An 18,120-nucleotide genomic window follows, 5' to 3' on the forward strand; every position below is an offset into this window, starting at 1 on the left:
TTTACACATTTTAAGGCATCATGCACAAAAATAAGCCATACTAAAGGCGTTATGCTTAATGTCTACCAAAAATGATATGTTCTAACATTTGAAGATTTTGTTTTTAAAAATAAGTTTGTACAAATATGGCATGTAAGCTGGCATGTCAGTGAATCTCAGAGCAGAACTGCTTTCACTGTTTTGTAAACATGGCTTTGAGCAAAATAGGGCTGAGGAAAAGACAAGAGAAAGGGAAAGCATGCTTCAACGTGGGACTAAATTTCCCTGAAAAGCATGCATTGCATCTTAAATAATAACTTTAATGCATCATTTTTACTCTCAATAGAGATCTTTTTTTTTAATTGTATCAGTTAAATTTAAGACATTAAAAAGTTTGCTGACAATAATAGACAGACTGACTGACAGACAAGAAGACATGATGTGTCCATAAAATCCCCCAACCCCACACACAGACGTAGCTCAGTTTGGTCATTCAAGAAAAAAAAAAAAACACTACAAGATTTTTTTGATTTTTTTCATTACGGCAAGCACTGTTGTTGTACCTCTGACAAATCCTGTCATCTGGACAGTATTCAACCTCATCAACTCTTCTTTGAAGTTTTCTTGTTATTTTTATAAATTTGTGACAAACAGCCCCAACTGGGGCTACACATTTCATTTAAAAAAAAATCTTGTAGTGTCCACCATGGCAGACATCCAGGAGGTGCCTGTAGCTTTGGCACAGTTGTGTCCAGTTGTGCTCTTCTGTTGTGATTTGTGTGCGTTATACTATATTGAAGACCATGGATAGATATTGTTCATATGAAACCTGGATCCAACCATCTTGGTCCGTGTCGTACCGTCTAAACACATCAGTCAACCTCTGTGGAAAGGAAAGGAAAAAGGACATTCGACTGATCAGATGGAATAAAGACAAAATCTTATTTCTTATTGACACAACAAAGAGGAAATACATTCATGCATTTAAGGTTATTTATTTATTGATTGTTTCAAACATTGTTTATGTTACAACTGTATTGCATCACCTTGTCAAATTTCATGCTTTCACTGCCAAAGCACACAAACACTGCATCACATTAAAGTTCTTATATACTTCACTTTATACTTTTGGAGATGCAGATATACATTCACAGAGTCACTCTCAATAAAGACCTGCAAAAAGTCTCAAACCAAGTGGAGGTCGAGCTTTAGATACCTAGAGTCCCTGATCAGCTGCTTAGCTAGTTCATTAGTGAAAGATAAAAGTTGCACTTGGCTGCTTAAAATAAAAACGTATTTGTGTGAAGAACAAACAGAACATAGAGACTAAAGTGGCAATTGCACAGGAGATGATTAATCAAAAGAAAAGAAGGCAATTCATTTATTAAGTATGTATTATTAAAACTCCTCTTTGAAAATTGTGATTTCAAGAGTAGCCTTGTTGTGATCAAGTGCTTAACCATACCATATCCTTTATTCACATGTGCATGACATTTATGAAGAGCCTATGGTGCATACATGTGGGGAATAAAACTGGAGAAGTCATACACATATATGTACAGTATATTCTTATTTGGTGTGAATCGTTTACCTGTAGTACAATACAGCACTGGATGAAGTCATCAAAGGCAACCTGTCCCTTCCTCTGACGATCAAACTTCTCTATCAGTGTGCCGTAGAACTGATCGGATAGACGGTAGCCTGCACACAACAACAAATCAAACATTCTTAAAATACTCAGACACTTGTATATTATTATTATCTCCATTCTGGACACCCACACAGCTTTGTGAAAGGATCCTGACCTGATCGTCCTAAAGTCCCTGCTCTGAGCCCCAGAGGCTCTGACACACTTTGTTGTACAGATCGTGAAGCCCATAGAAGCAGATCTTTGATTTGACAGTAGACAATGTTTCAACGTCTGATGCTTCTGCAAAGACGCTAACTAATTCTAAAATGTGGATGCCTCAAAAATATCTGCACGGAGGAACAGCAGAGATGTTTTCAGTCAATCAGTTTCAAGGTGGGCAACTAAGACAGGTACCACCTTTTCAGTATCTGAAACATCTGTTCCTAAGTTATGGCATGGAATAAAAGAAAAATGGCTTCAAGGAGATAAACATTTCAATGACAAGCTGACTTTTGACTTTTTAGATATAAAGGTCATATTTCTTCAAGTAGCCTGTTGTGTGAATTTGTTTCATAACTAGTGTATGAAATAAAGCGCTGTCGTCAAAATTGTGTTTTGTGATGTAATGGCTGCTCAGATAGTCACTGAACTTAAACACAATTAGAAGTGTTGTGAGAGGGACTTTGAGACGATTCAAACACTGACCACAGAAGCACAAAGAGAAACAGAAATGATAACGAGTGAAACACCCCGAGAAGCCTTCACCTTTTTACTTTTGTTAGTAGTAGAGGACAAATGCAAATCAGTCACTTTCTTGCACTCTTGCATGTATACATTTCGGTTTATCAGAATAAAAACACCAAACAATGAACTTTGTAAATGATTTAGATAATTTACTTTTTCACTTTTCTATCAGGTCATGTTAGCTTTGTCACAATCCTTCAAAATGTTCTTCATGATGAAACATGATTCTGGATTTGTCCTCTATTATTCACAACATTATAATTGCATGTCCAACATCTCTGAACGGATGGATGAGTATGAACATAAACCCCAAACCCAAAGTAAGGATAGGATTCCAGACCACTCCCTTAATCAATGATTTCCACCTGCATGCGGGTCTATCGACAGAGGTGCTGAGAGGGAAAACCAATCTGACCTTTTGACTCAGAGACAGGACATTCTTTCGACCGAAGCCCTCCACCACTTCTATCTAGTTTAGATGTAAAAGCATACTTCGCTGCTCACCGAAACCAGTCAGCGCCTGTCTGAGCTCGTTCTTGTCGATGAAGCCGGAGTTGTCCCTGTCGTAGGTTCTGAAGATGTTCTGCCAGTCTGTGATGTACTTCCACACTCCAGCGAACTCGTTGAAGTTAACCCCGCCTTTGTTTTCCCTGTCAAACATGGCTGAAGGAGAGGGGGAGGATATAACAGACATTATTTCCTCTGTTTGTCAAACACTTACACAAACATACAGTCAAAACAGACAGCTCTGGGTATGAAGGACTTGGGCATGAAATTGAACAAATCCAGCAGAATGAATAACACAGTTTGATAGGGTTGTCAGAGACCCGAGGAAGAATAAATTATGTGTTTCACATTTGAATTACTCCTGCCTCATAAGACGCAAACTACCACAAAAAGAAAACTGGCTGATCCCCCCCCACCAATACTCCACTGACTCCCCCATGTGCTCCAATCCAATTACCCCCCCCCCCCCCCCCAACAAAGGGAGTGTTATCACAGGGTATGCTTCTTACCGGGGGACTTTTAAACAATGGATTTACTGAGTTCGGTACAGAGGGAAGGAGAGGCGATGGAATTATGGGGATTTACTGTGCGAGTCACACAACAAAGATTTGACACAGTAAATGTGTAACCCGGGGAAAAATGTTTAACAGAATTTTGTGTTAACTGGAGGCAACAACACAAGTTTAAAAAGAATCAGCCGTTTTTATCAGATTTGAAAAAGAGAGATACATTTCATGAATCTCAGTACAACATGTGATGCTTTATCTGTGCTGAGCGACAGCCTGACCTGCAGTCAAAGAGCGGCCATCCTTGTCCTTAACTGCATTTCAGAGTTTTTACGTTTTGAACCTCTGCTTCTTTTTGCAGCTGAGCGTGCATATAATCAATATTTAGAGTCTAAGGGAATCAGCGAGAAACGCTCCCATCTCCTCCAGCTGCTTCCTCCTCCTCCTCCTTTGATTGATAGCTGCAGGTTTTCGCTAAAACAGCAGTTACTAAAGCCAGAGATCGTTTAATTCTACCCTCCGACTGCTCAAAATGTAATTCATTTACCCCATCGTCATGGAGATGAGGGTAAATAAACAACAACATGCACAGTTTTAGAACAACGGAGAATTGTGTCAAAGTGAATCGGTCACTGTCAGCAGATACTCACATATGATAGAGCGGACGGTCACTGGGTTGAAAGGAGTCCATGTGCCTGTGAGAGAGAAGAAAACAAGTTGACATACCGGGCCAGTGAGATATGTGAATGTAGAAGAAGAACAAACTTAAAGCTTTGTCACATACGTTTCTGTAATCGACTATAACAGAGGGTGATAGAAACTGCAGTGGGTAGCCTCTTACTTTTTTGACCATTAACATTAGATCATTAAAATTGTATTTTCCCAGAAATATGTAACAAACACAATAACGGAACATAGATAAAGAATACATAAGGAACACAATTATTTTATTCCTATTTACAATCTTTAATGTGGGATACAAGACTTTAATATGTCTTGATAACAAAACACATTGTTCATTTTAATTTCAAACTAACACTTACTGACATATGAATCATCCAACACTGATTATAAGTTTCTTAGGATTTTGCTTTATTGATTTTAGGGAAAACTATTTTTCTTTCAAGTCTAAAAGGATGACAGCATAATAGAAGCATAGGTTGATTTTCAATGGTAAATGGACTTGAGCTTGTATATTTAAACCGCAGGTCAAATTTAACCCATTCACACACTGATGGCAGAGTTAAAGTGACCATCGGAAGTAACTAATCCCATTCATACATACTCATACGCCGCCAACAAAGCAGTGGGAGCAATCGGGGGCTTAATGTCTTGCCCAAAGACACATCGGACATGTGGCTGAAGGAGCTGGGGATCAAACCTCCGACCTTGCGGTTGAGAGTCGAACAACTCTACTAACTGAGCCACAGCCCCTCCACTTTAGTAACACAACTTTATAATGAAGACCTTTCGAAATGACAGTCGGAAAAAGAAGAGGTGTGAAGACAACAATGAACAAGACCTGGGTTCATTTAGTCTCTTCACTTTCAGGGTCCTGGTATGTTACTCAAATCTCAGCAGATGACTTTAGATAAAGTGTCAGAGAGCTAAACATATTAATAGTGTTATATGGTTTATAATAACAGTTTGATCCTCTATAATATAATAGGATCCACCTTGCTTTCCCTCCACAATGACAAATATTTGTCAAAATGACAATAAATCAAAAGCAGGCGAGTTGAACACACTTTTTTTTGTCTTTATCATCCATGAAACAAGCTCTTCAAACATAAGTGAAAGTCTTTGTCAGTTTTATGTTCAGGAAAAGACTGATGGGGCTTTAGTTGAGCAGAGTGTTATACTTTACAGCCTTCTTCACACGCTCAACTCTCAAGACACAGAGATTTATCAGGGCCATCTAAATCCTTGCTGACTCACCATCTGACTTTATTACACAGCGGCCACACAGTTCAAGACCAGAAATAAAAAGAGTGTAGGAAGCGGTGGTGACAAGAAGATACAAGACCAAAAAGAACACAACAGCACTATATAAAATGAAGAAAGAGAAAGGTACAAGAAGACAAAAGATAATCAGAAGAAAGGCAACGGAAGAGAAGTGACACAAGGTCGATGAGCAGGGCGATCAAATCTTTGAAGTTTAGTTTGTGTTGCAGTAACCTAAGCTTACTACTTTTGCTGAGATCCCTCTCTGCAGTCTCTAAAACAAGCATCTGCAGAATTTTAACATCCCCTAGATGAAGCATTGAACCGTTCTCACTCTGTGATGTTCCCTGTTATGTTTGCATTGAGAGAACTTGGATACGTTTATTTTTCAAATGGAGCACCGCATTTAATAAAACATTGCAAGCAAAACAGATAATACAAAAAATATGTTACTGCTGATTTATTTTTGCCTTTAAAAAGATCCTTAAAAAGGGTCCAAATAAAAGAATATGGGGCAAAAAAGTCTTCAAGAGGTTACGATATTTGATTACAAATATGTAGTTTGGGTTTTACTCCAGTGTTCAGAGAAGGCACTCGACATGCTGCAGCTTCTCTTTCTTATTGATGACTGAGGATGTCTGAGGCCTGTTGGTGGAGCTGTTCTGGGACAGGGTTAGTATTCAGTCACTATCTTAACGAGGTCTGACCTGAAGCAACAGAAACATTGAAAAAAATGGAGTATGGTGCCCGCAAACCAAAGGCTGATGTCCATAGACTGTAAATATTAATGGATGAAGCCTGAGTGTCTTCAACCCGTCTGTTCCTTGCAGAGGTCTTGGGAAGCCCGTCCATGCTGGAAATGCTGTCTCAACCTAACTTTCAGTCAACCTAACGACAGGCTAAGAGCTGAAGCTGAGGCGGGTCGTACACCTCCTTAACATGACCACCTGACAAACAGCTACACTGCGCCCCCACCCGTCAATCAGGTCAGCTATGCGCCTTCTTGTGAATAATGCTTATCCCTCATAATATCAAAATCTATGAGTGACTTCCGGGGGCTTCTGCAGCAAGTCTCAAGCGGCAACTCAACAAACTGCAGGATATTGCACTTCTGCATTGGCTTCATTTTTCAACACCGGAGGTTGCCGCAGTGCTTGGTGATGTCAAAGAGGCAATGTCCAGATTTAAAACACGGTCTATGTTTTTTTGTTTCATACTCTTAATGTTGCATGTCCTCTAAATGACGGATTACAAATTCATTACACAAGAATGCATTAACAATCAGCAATCAACAATTGGCCTGAATCTTCCACCATTTACTGCACGTTTGGCTTCAAACTAACACTTACAAAACTATTGTATTGAACAATAATCTGTCCTAATTGTCTAAAATAACATTTTAAATAGCTTTATCTGCAAAATGAACATCCAATCAGACCGACAGAGCAAAAAAAGCTAAAATCTTTTCAAAACGTCTGATGAATGCTGCCCCAGCTTTAGAGTAATTTCTAGAACGAGTATAAAGGCAGGGGAAGGAGAACAAGCTGTGACCTCTCCAGCCACACTAATGCACTCCCTCTCTTCACACCAGTAGCGAGCTGTGAGGTCACCAATGAATACCAGACTGACTGTGACTGCCTAGTGTGAGGTGGTCAGTATGGTTGAGATGTTTGTGTGTGTTCTGTGTGTGCGTCTGATGGCCTGCTGGTACAATATACCCTCTGTCCAGTCCACACACTGGGCTCTCTCACTGGGGAGCCCAACCGCCAGGGGTGAGGCGCAGGGAGCGAGAAGTGAGGAGAGAGCCAGGCTGGTGGAAAAACAGAGTGAGCAAACCGCAGTGTATACAAATACATATAACGGCTGTGATGGAGCTCAGTGAGACTCTTGTGTACGCACTACACTAGGCATATGCAAGCAAGCACACATGGACAAGAACTTTTACAGACAAATTTACTGTCTGACACCCTAAAAGTCGTCTCAGTTGACTAAACCAACATACAGAAGCTAAATGCTGTTTTCCCAAGGTAGTGGTTTAATTTTGTAAAACAAAAAAAATCACAAACATCCATCATTCTCAAAAACAGCCTAACCACCCTTAAGTAGGATTTCTTCTTGATTTGCTGAAAACTTATGCAATGCAATATTAAAATACAATAATATTTCATTCCGCAAAAAGACACTGTTACTATAGTCAGCGGATCATACTCAGTTCTGCTGCTTTATGCCAGACAATAGTCATGATGTGTGAGACATAGACCAGCTGTCAAGGCAGAAGGAATCTCATTAAGTAAGAGGAAACATTTCTCTGACCATATGCTAAAAATGACAATGTGTTAAACAATCAGTGAATGCATGATGCATCTCCACCAATGGCAACTATAACACAAATGCAGCAGTAGGATTTATCACTGATTACAGGGAAAAGGTTTTTTAAAAAAGCTCAATACTAACAATAAAAATCCATACCTGCTGTTTTGTAACACTACCAGAGTGTAACCGAGTTTAAACAAATGCTTCAAATTGCTTCAAGTGTCAGGGTAAGAGTTGTAGAGAGAGCTGTTTGAGTCCTGCCATTCGGTCGACTCTGCAATCTGCAAGCCTGTGCTCTCTCAATCGTATCAGCAATTTTAGTGCCTGTTACTGCTCCTACACACTTAAATAAATAACTCAAGAAGGAGTATAAATCTGTGCGCAGGGGAGTGAGGGAGGATGTTGGTAAGATGTCTTTTCACTGCAGAATGAAAGGGAGGCCAAAAATGTCCATATTTATAGTAAATAGTGCAGCTAAAAGGTGTACACACCATACAGACATGGACATACACTCATGTGGCTCAAAGCCACTCAGTGTCTCAGGGAGGTTTTGTTGTCACACCCAAGACAGATTAAGGCGTGGAGACAGGGAGGAGAAGAGGGAGGGCAAATAGAGAGAGAAAGAGCAAAAGAAGTGGGACTAGGGAGCATGGGCGAGAGACAAGAGAGGACAAACAGACAGAGGACACAGCAGGTTCTGAGTGTGTGCCATATCCTCCTGAGGAGTGTGGGCGGAGGAAATAAGAGAGAAGAGGAGATAGAAGAGGAAAGATGAGGGCAGAAGAGGAGAAATGAGAATATGAGAGGATAAGAGAGGGGAAGAATAAGAAGAGGAAAGAAGAGGAGAACGACGCCGCAAAACCAGCCCGCCTTGAAAAGTCTTGTGCATTCGTTTTCAAAACACAAACCAAACAATCATCTGCCAGTAGGAAGATGTGATGCCACTCCTATAATGCAGTTTGTAGTACTAAATAAGGGACATCACTTCACAGTGAGCATAAAGTGAGCCACCATTTGAAGAAAAAACAAAGCATGCTCTGTTGGCAGGTTTTCAGCTTTCAAAAGAAAAAGGGAACAAGGGCTGACAGGTTTTTTAAAAAATGTTAAAAAGCAGGTGCTGGAAGAGAGAGGACTGGAAGCGATAAGGGAAGAAAGAATATGTGGTGCCGACATAACAGAGGATGGAGGAGTGTAAACAGCATGAGCAGGTCTGAAAACCTGTTTCCCTCTCCAGCCTCCAGAGCTGTGATACTCTCTAGACACTGCTGCCCTAAGGGAGGAGAGAGAGGAGAAAAAACACGAGGTAGGTGATACACAAAGAGGTCAAAGAGGCCAACAGAGCATCAGAGCTGACAAAGCTTGGTTGATGGTTTGAAACTAAATAAATGAAGCATTCGTGTGGTCAGTAGAGCTGCGACGGACACACAGGAGGATGGCTGGTGGCTGTCGCATGCGGGCAGGATGTGCTGCAGTGTGTGTGTTGTCGAGCCTCACTGGCTCTGTTTCATTTCACGGTGAGCCCAATGAGCTGGCAGAGAGCGGACCAGGAAAAACCTGCCATTGGCTACAAGCACAAACACAGCAAGATGCAAATCAACACAACACTGACAAAAACAAACACGCACAGTATAAATCAATGTAAACAAAAAAAGGCGTCTGACTGACCTGTGGAATTAAGTGAGAAAAAAAAAAGGAGCAATGCTAACACATACTGTAGACAAACACACATTTTCATGCATGCACGCACAAACACACTCTCGCACAGTAATCAGTATGCGGAGCCAGGGCCACTGCGCAGCCTGATAACAGCTTCTTTCACTGCTGCTGCTGGCTTCAACACTTCTTTTTTTGTTTTTTTTGTTTTCATCCCTCTGAAGTGCCTAGAAAAATGGGTTTCTGAGAGTAATCTGTTGAAAAAGTCTTTGAAAAACTGCCTGAGCAATTCAGCCATTAACTTGGTGGGGAACACATTATATTTTAATGAGAAGACAAACATCAAATCTGTGCTCGAGTTTCTGGGCAACCCGTACTCTGAAATGCACGTCACATTAATCATTACAGGATTTCAACCTTCCTGTCTCACAGGGAGCAAGGTCAAGAGGGAAGCTGGTGCTGTGTCGGGTACGGGCTTGGAAACAGATATTCCCCTCGGTATACTCTACAGTTCAAGCAAGTGTAAAACCACCTTCACTTCCCAGGACTTGAGCAGAGAAGATGACCTGTGTTATTTATACAACAGCGCTTCATATTCCGCCTTGCAGAATCACAAGTCTACTTTGTTTTGTTCAGGAGGCCTGGTGGGAACTGAGCCTTAATCCAGTTACAATCTTCCCCGTCCTCCTGAGCCACACAGAACAAAAAAGTGATTACACTTTCTTTACTGGCAGCCGCGGTGCTCATGTCCTCTCTCTGGATGCTTTCATACTGATTTTTTTTTGTTATTTCCTCTCAATCTGTGAACCAAATTAACTCCCGTTCTACAGCACAGAAAATGATCCTTGCTGCAGTTTAATCTCCACATTTTTTGTCTCCTTCTTTACATTTACATAAACACAAAGAAGGGTGGCTAGCTTATTAGCTCATTTAATTCTTGCACTCAGACATATCTGCCTTCACTATCCTATATCAAAATTAAAAATACTATATCAAAATGTATGAAGTTATGGGTTGATGTAGCGACTCCTCTTTGTGTGGCCTTGTCTTCAAGGTGTTGTAAATGTGTTCTTATATCCTTATATATTTTTTATTTTTCATGCTCAGTTTGGGACAAATTGGTTTCCTGTAAAAAAATATGATTTGGTAATTTATTCTTCTCATTTTGGCATTACTCTTTCTCTGTCAGTGCCTTGCTCAAGGGCACATCGGCAGTGCCCTGTAAGTGAACTAGCACCTCTCCAGCTACCAGACCAATTTCCAGATTTGGGTACACACCGGGACTTGAACTGGCACCCCTCCTGTTCCCAACTCAAGTCCCTAAAGACTGAGCTACTGCCGCCCACATTAGAGAAATGAAATAAAGTGTTGAAACGATTTTCCTTTTAATTGGAAAGATTTTACGACTGGAATTGATCTTGTTTTCCTCCATTTACTTTTATTATGAACTCAAAAGAAGTCTTAAGGAAAAGTTGATCTCTAAGGTCTACCAGTCAGCAAACAACCATTTGTTAGAACTCAGACGCATGTGAGGCGGATGATTCCTCAGTGTTCACTCTGGTATGAGTCACCTCATTTATATTTTCAATTTAAAAAATGATACAAAGGCATTGTGGCAGTAGAAAAAGTATGCAGAGTTCTGTGCAGGGGATTGCTAAACAGATAACAGGCTCCATGAACACTGATAACATGAAGCCTTTATTAGTAACACTGAACGTTGAGCCTTTATCCAACAGTACCCAAACAGCTGTTAACATCAACCGACTGACAAATGATCCAGCTATGATCAGCTGTCCCTGTCATCAGAAATGATGTTGCTTCAAGTGACGCTGATAGTAGCACATGGTCATCATCATCACGTGAGCCGACAGCGGTCTGCACTAGTTGTTAGACAGCTTATAATGATGTCGACTATTCTTCAATAGAGGAACTGCTTTCAGAAATCAGCCTCTTTAGTTTCCTCTCAATTTTCATTCCAGGTCAATGAATTCTCTATATGGATGACATATTTTGAATACTGTCCACAGACAGACACGCTCATGCTTGAAGCAAACATCATGTCAGGATATCATTTGGTGTGCTGGAATCGGAAGTGTAGTTTTATTTTCTAATAGTTTATGTGGTTAAAAAACGTCTGTATCCTTCCTTTCTAAAACATCATGGTGGGATCCTCCGATGAGGGCGACTGTGACTCAGTGGAAGAGCAAGTCACTCTAGACCAAAACGTCAGGCCACATGTCCAAGTGTCCTCCTCGTGCAGGACATTGAACCCCAAATTGCTTCAAAGTGGCAAAAGCAGCGGTGTGTGAATGCATTTAATTGGAATTAGTTCATCCTGATGGACACATAGCAGCCTCTGCCATCAGTATGTGAATGTGGTGTGAATGAGTGAATGTGACATGTAGTGTAAAAGCAGCTGTGAGCAGTCTTAAATCTAAAAAAAACTAGAAAAGCGCTGTAAAAATCCAATTCCATTTACCATTCTACTAGATCTGTGACACCGTTTCGACTGCAGAGGATACAATTACACACACACACACACACACACACACACACAGACAGAGAGAGAGAGAGTTTCAACCATCATCTCTGACAGTGTTCAGTGGGCTGTCATCACAAAGACGCAGAGGCTTTTTGAAGTGTTCTCTTTGAAGCTACACTGATAAACTTTTCACCTGCTTTTCTGTTGTCCCGGGACAACAATAATTCGTCTTTACTCAGCTCATCTGCCACGCTGGGTTAAAAATAAAATCACAATCCATTTTACGCTTAGGCATGGCAGTCGTTTAAATCAAAGAGCGGCTGAATGCAATAGTGTGTAATGACTAGATGGGGGGGCAGGGAGATAGAGGGTACAAACAGAAAGAGAGGAAGAGGAAGTTATAAAAATGTGAAATGTGGAGATGAGAGGGAGAGGAGAGAATGGGACAAATGGTCAGAAACAAGGAGATGTAATAAGAAAGGAAGGAAAGGGGAGTGGCAGAGCAGACACTGATACATACCGTTCGATAAGGCCTGCTGAAGCTCTGAGTCTGATATCACTCCACTCCGGTCCTTGTCGACCCTGGGGAAAGAAAACACAGATTAGATTACTGCTTGCATTAACAACTTTACACACCCACACACTCAGACTCACAATGGGAGCCGGCATCACCACTCGCCAGCTGAAACTTGATGCTCCTGAACGCGTGTCAGTTTTTCAACAGTCAATGGAGCATGAATGGAGTCCTGTGATCAGGACACAGGCAGTCTGTATGTTTGCAGATCCCTTGAGACTAGCCAGACAAGTTCTGAGAGTGTGTGTGTGTGTGTGTGTACATAAAGACAAAGTAAAACTTAATTTTGGCAACCACACTAACCACTTGTGCTACCGGCAGTGTCAGTGACATTCTTCCATATTTTTTTGATAAGTGAAACCAAAACCCAAATTACATTTTTAAACATATAGTTCTCAGATTCTAACTTCCACATTTGGGTTTAGGGCAATTATGAGCTTTCATTCCTGTCTGACACTTTATGTACCAAAAAGTCAATCAATGAATAAAGAAAAAAAAGTCATTGTCTTATAAATAGTGATGGCAGGTCTGCAAATAACTATTCTGTTTATTCATTTCTCCTCTTTTAGAATTTGCTTGGCCTTGTATGCATTTATCCTTTTTATTTATTTAAGACAGGACAGCTGAAGAGAGAGGAGACATGTTGGGAAGACAAAGTATGGACGACCTGCACAAATTGGTCGCAGGCCAGGGAGTTGAAGTAACAAGCAGCATGTCGAGGACTTAGCCTCTGTACATTGGGAGGCTGATACCGACTGAGCTACACCAGTGCCTCGACTATAACATGTCAGAAGAAGAGATGTAACGATTCACTCAACTCACGATTCAATTCAAGACACTGGGTTCACCCTACGCTTCTCTCTTTATTTTACTAAATGAGACTGTAAAGAAATGATGACTGAGAAAGATTCTCTTAGAGGCCGCAAACCCACTCGTCAGTGTGGTTTGGCCTCTTAATGTGTTTTCCCACAACAAGGGGAGGTGATTGGAGCTTCTAGTTGTGGTGTCGATTAAATGCTACATTATGTTGGTTGTGCTATTTGTGTAGTTCTCTGTCTTCTTGCACTATAGGCACACAGTTTTGTCTGTTATCTATCCTCCGATTTAAAAGACGGTGGTGCGCCCTCAATTTCAAGATCTTGCTCTGCAGCTGCTGACGCTCACCATATTATTGCAATTCATTTTTCAGAGTACCGATGTGAATCTTGACACCTTTGAATCGATTTATAGCGATTTTACGATTAATCTTTAAATCCTTAGTCAGAAGAAAAAAATAAAATATCATAAAAAGATGCTAGATTTTAAGGGAATGTGACCAAATTGCATTTAATGGTTGTTTTTAATTCACGTTCAGTTTACATGGATGCAAACAGAGAAATCAGACTACATTCCTTCTGGATAGCCTATAACCAGAGAAGGTTTGGTGTTAGGTCTTAACAAAATCATGAATCTCTTCCCTCAATAATGAACCGTGCTCCTGTGGGGTTATTGATCTGATAATCACTTGGCTGCCCCTTCTTTAAGGAAGAGGTTAACTTTGAATGATGTGTCAGTATTTAAAGGTAGATCTTGACGGGAATGTCAATGAGTCAATCTTTCAGCACTCCTGTGTATTCATATGTTAAACATTAAACAAAAAATGTATGTGGATAAGTGTGGTGAGTTGTTTTTAAAAGCCTCTTGGTTTATTTTTGTTCCTCTGTTCCTCGGTCAGAGTCAAAGTAGAGCTCAACTCAGAAACACTTTCAGGACATGTCATCATCTCCTGACCAAAATCCAGATGTGTTAGGTCATGGAAAAAATGTACAAGCATGAGGGGAAACCCCGCTCACTAATAAAAAAAAAGCATTAATAACAAAACAAATCTTAAGCTGTTAGAGGGTTTGATTGTGAGACAATCTCCCCCAAAATTGTTTTTTAACTCAGCCCTGACATCACCGCGAGTCCTTGGCTGAAACATAAAAACATCAACAGGCTGGACTGTGACACAAATTCGAGTTCACAGTTTGAAAAAGAAACAGCTTACTCAACCGTCCAGTGACTCAGTTGTTCCTTAGCAACCTACCTGACCCAAATGTCAATACAGATCCATTCAACAAACACACTCTGAATACCAGCAGAGAAAATTACAGGGAGGAGGAGACAGGGAACCCCCCCATGAGAAAAAAACAAAAACAAACACAGAGCTGGTCTAGTGCTGATTTTATGGGTTGGGTTTCCACTCCCAGCAGTGACGCTTAACGTGCGCTCAAGTCTTCATGTCTAGAGCCTTTATCGCTGATCAGCTTTAAGTCTGTGTGTTCTCCTCGCTCCCCCCCGGTAAGAAAAACAACTTTTTCATGCCTGTATAAATGAGAGCTTTGTCAAGGTGAAGCTGAGGACTGGTTTGGTTGTTGGAAGCGGGGGGGGGGGGGGGGGGGGGGGGGTACCCTACCTTTACCATACACTGATTAACACAAAGAAGTGTGTGTGTAAAAATAAGCTCTCCTCTTATACCCGCACCTATGTCTTGACCATGACCATTTACTGACGCATTCCCTCATCCTCAGGTGAAGTAACCTGGCTGGACCGTCCACAAACAGACACTGAAGAAGTTACACATCATTAAAACACCTTCTTGCCTGCAGCACAGACAGTTAAACATCTGGCATTTCCATCTTCACGCACTCCAATATGGAGTCAGACAACAAAACACTATCGCTTGGTCTGGAATTCTGCTCAGTTTTTCCCATGTTTCAATGTTTCCTATTAAGAAATAAGGTTGGATTATGGCCTGCGGAACAAAGGACGCCCTACTTTCCACATAATCGTTCCAAAAGAAAGGCAATGTAACTGTGGCTCCTGAGAAGAAAACTGAAACTTCTAAATTTAGGCTGCACTCACAAAGCCTTAAAAAGGAAATTCTGGTGTCCAGCAGTCATTTTCAATTGCTACTTTTTGGTCTATTTCTGATACTGTTAACTTTTTTCTTTGACAAATTTAACTAACATTATGTAAATAAAACTTTCGCTTGTATTATTTTGGGAAACTGGCACCTTTTCCTCAAAAGTCATTTTTTTGTTTTCCTACAAGTTTGAATGTGTTGTCTTCATCTGCAGTTTACTTAGCAGTAGCAGTATGGTCAGTGATCATTGTTTTCACATTTACTGAAAAATTATCTGCATTGTTGATTCAAATTAAAACCATTTGTCATGATTTGGTCTTTTTTTAGTTTTGTTTTTCAGTGTTTGGTGTTTCTTCTTGTTCTGGTGTGTTTTATTCGTTCTTGAGTTCTGTGTGTTTTTAGTGTTTCATGATTTGGTTTGTAGTTGTCCTCTGTGTTTCTTGTATTCCTGCCTGTGTGATTGCCCTCATTGTCTTCACCTGTGTCGTTAGTCTCACCTGTGTTTGATTACCCCTGTGTCTATTTAGTCTCTGTGTTTCTTCCCTCCTGTGTCAGTTGATTGTATGTGTTTGTGGTATGTGGTTTGTCGTATGTCAGTTTGCTAGTGTCTCTTGTGCTTCCTGGTGGCTCCTTGTTTTTTCATGTTTTGGAATTTTGATCTATATTTTAAATAAATAGTTTTTGGTTTCCGCAGTTGGGTCCTCCTCCCTTGTTTTACACACGGCATCGTAACACCATTCACACATTCGCAGTCATGGCATGGTATTGAATACATCTAAAAAAGAGAGCAATAGATCTCATTCGTTGGATGATAGTCAGGCTGCAGTCTACCTTCTGAATGAGCTGCGTCAAACACGGTGAGAATGAAACACACTCACGAACACATGAGAATCATTTGTTCTCCCATGGCATGACTAGTTTAAAAGTGTGAACTAAGATGAAAGGATTACCAAAGACTGTGAGGACGGTGAGTCATATTGTGAAGTGCGTGTGTGTCACAGAGATTAGGAGGCCTCCCGCTTCAAGTATGCTCTATTGACTCTGATCACATGACCAGGGAATTCCAGCGCTGCTCTGCCAGATTTCGACCAAGAGGCAGCAGATGTTGCAGCGTAACGCTCATGTGAGGGATGACTGTGTGTACACGAGAGTCTTTCAGGTTACATGTAGAATGACCCCATGTGAGGATCACTCCATAGTTACATGATTGCCATGAGCAGCACTGTTTCTGTGAGTGACAGATAAGGAATGTGTGAGAGAGATGAAGAGAAACAAAGAAGAGAGCAAAAGAGCATGCTGGTAAATGTCTACATGCAACCTGATTTCTAAGGGGTTTTGCACCACACATAAATAATTTGTAAAGAGTGTTTCAAGCCTCGCTATGCGTGCAGCATCTCAATGTTGTTAGCAGCAGGGAAGAATTCTCTGCAGTATTACATAACTATATAGCTTACTAGAACCGGGGGCCAAAGCTTATCAACTTTTTCCCCCCCCTCTGTCTTCTCTGGTGACCTTCTTAGCTGCTGACACACTTTTGACTCAGGCCATGCTGAAACTGATGACTATCACTGGTTGAACGCAGCCACTGATACTGTTAACATCAGCTCAGGAACGAGAAAACATGCATGTCATTGTAATTATGCTGGAGAGAGCTTAATGTCTTTACGTTTGAGTCCCATAAATAGATACACACTGCGTCATATAGACTTACAACTGTCAGATAATATCAGGAAAGCCCACCTTGACAGGTTCATTCACTGTTGACACAGACAGCAGTGTGAATCATTCATTCAAAAGATGACACATTTCTATGTTTACAATAAAAATTTGACTGTGGGAAAATGGTCCCTCTTATTCTAGGAGAGCCCAGAACAAAAAGCCTTCAAGGACTCCTGGAGGTCTTTGGACCATAGTTTGTGAACTATTAAGCCATAGAAGACAGTTTCCTGGTTGAGCCACATGCCTGCTATTTACTTAAGTAGCCTACCAGTCAACATTTAACACCTTTAAAAATGCTGTGTGCCAGTACTGGAGTATAGTAGCTAATTCTATACACTGCATTTTGAACAGCAACGTGACGAATAGCCTGATAGCTATTGGACGTACAGGCTATTTATGAACACACTCTGCAGTTGTATTTCCAGGAAGCAGCTGAGGGGAAACCTCAGAGCTCACAGAGAGATCACTTACTTCATTGAGGAGCACTGCTTTTCACCGAAAATAGTTTAAAGACACCCAGGAATAAAGACGACCTGTCAATGAAACAGTGTCACCACGGACATAGCCCATCCCTTTTCTTCCTCTCCTTGCTACAAACGACAGCAGTGTTCGCTGCGGAGCGGACACAGGCAGACAGAAACAACCCGTCTTTTCACCCACTCACCTCTGAAAGATATTCCACAGAAAGCTCTGGTCCGGGGGGGCGTTGATGTGCGGCGGAGCTTTGTACGGACTGTGATACGCCATTTTAAAGGGAATGTGCTGTCAAAATTGTGCTAGTAAGCCCGACAGACCGACTTCTTCCTGCTGTAGTTTCTCCTCTAAGCAGCTTCAATCAGACTCCACCACCCAACCTTCACGTTGCTGCTTGCCTCCTCACGCACAGAGGCGTGGCCAATCATTCACCACTTCCCATAAGGAGGATGACGTCACGTTTTCCTCATGTTTTCCTACCGCGGAAATATTAATTAAGGCCCCTGGAACTCAAACCAACTTAACCCTGTACTAGAAAATAAAATAAACTTTTTTTTTTAAATTATGAACCAAAAAACATATTTATGTAAAAGTTTAAAGACACATATTCAAACTTAAATGTGTTGTAAAATTGTAGATTTGCAAATTTAGTGATGCTGATTCATGGTGATGGAAGAAGCAGCTTTAACCATTTACTCCACTACAACTACA

General features: G+C 40.9%; 1 protein-coding gene across 2 annotated transcripts; it reads right to left on the minus strand.

Annotated features, from left to right (window-relative positions):
• Positions 1-306: 306 nt before the first annotated feature.
• On the minus strand, positions 307-17,818 carry pdcd6 (programmed cell death 6). Of its 2 annotated transcripts, none has more exons than XM_061064120.1 (6): positions 17,600-17,818; positions 12,279-12,340; positions 4,017-4,061; positions 2,846-3,016; positions 1,571-1,680; positions 307-862 (listed from the first exon to the last, which is right to left on the minus strand). In XM_061064120.1, exons 1-6 carry the CDS (start codon positions 17,680-17,682, stop codon positions 764-766), a joined length of 570 nt encoding a protein of 189 aa, XP_060920103.1. In that variant the 5' UTR covers positions 17,683-17,818; the 3' UTR covers positions 307-763. The 2 variants fall into 2 exon arrangements, with proteins under 2 accessions (XP_060920103.1, XP_060920104.1); XM_061064121.1 differs by having other exon boundaries at positions 2,858-3,016; positions 17,600-17,814.
• Positions 17,819-18,120: the final 302 nt, after the last annotated feature.

The sequence above is a fragment of the Labrus mixtus genome, chromosome 19 (genome assembly GCF_963584025.1).
Source record: "Labrus mixtus chromosome 19, fLabMix1.1, whole genome shotgun sequence".
Taxonomy (NCBI): Eukaryota; Metazoa; Chordata; class Actinopteri; order Labriformes; family Labridae; genus Labrus; species Labrus mixtus.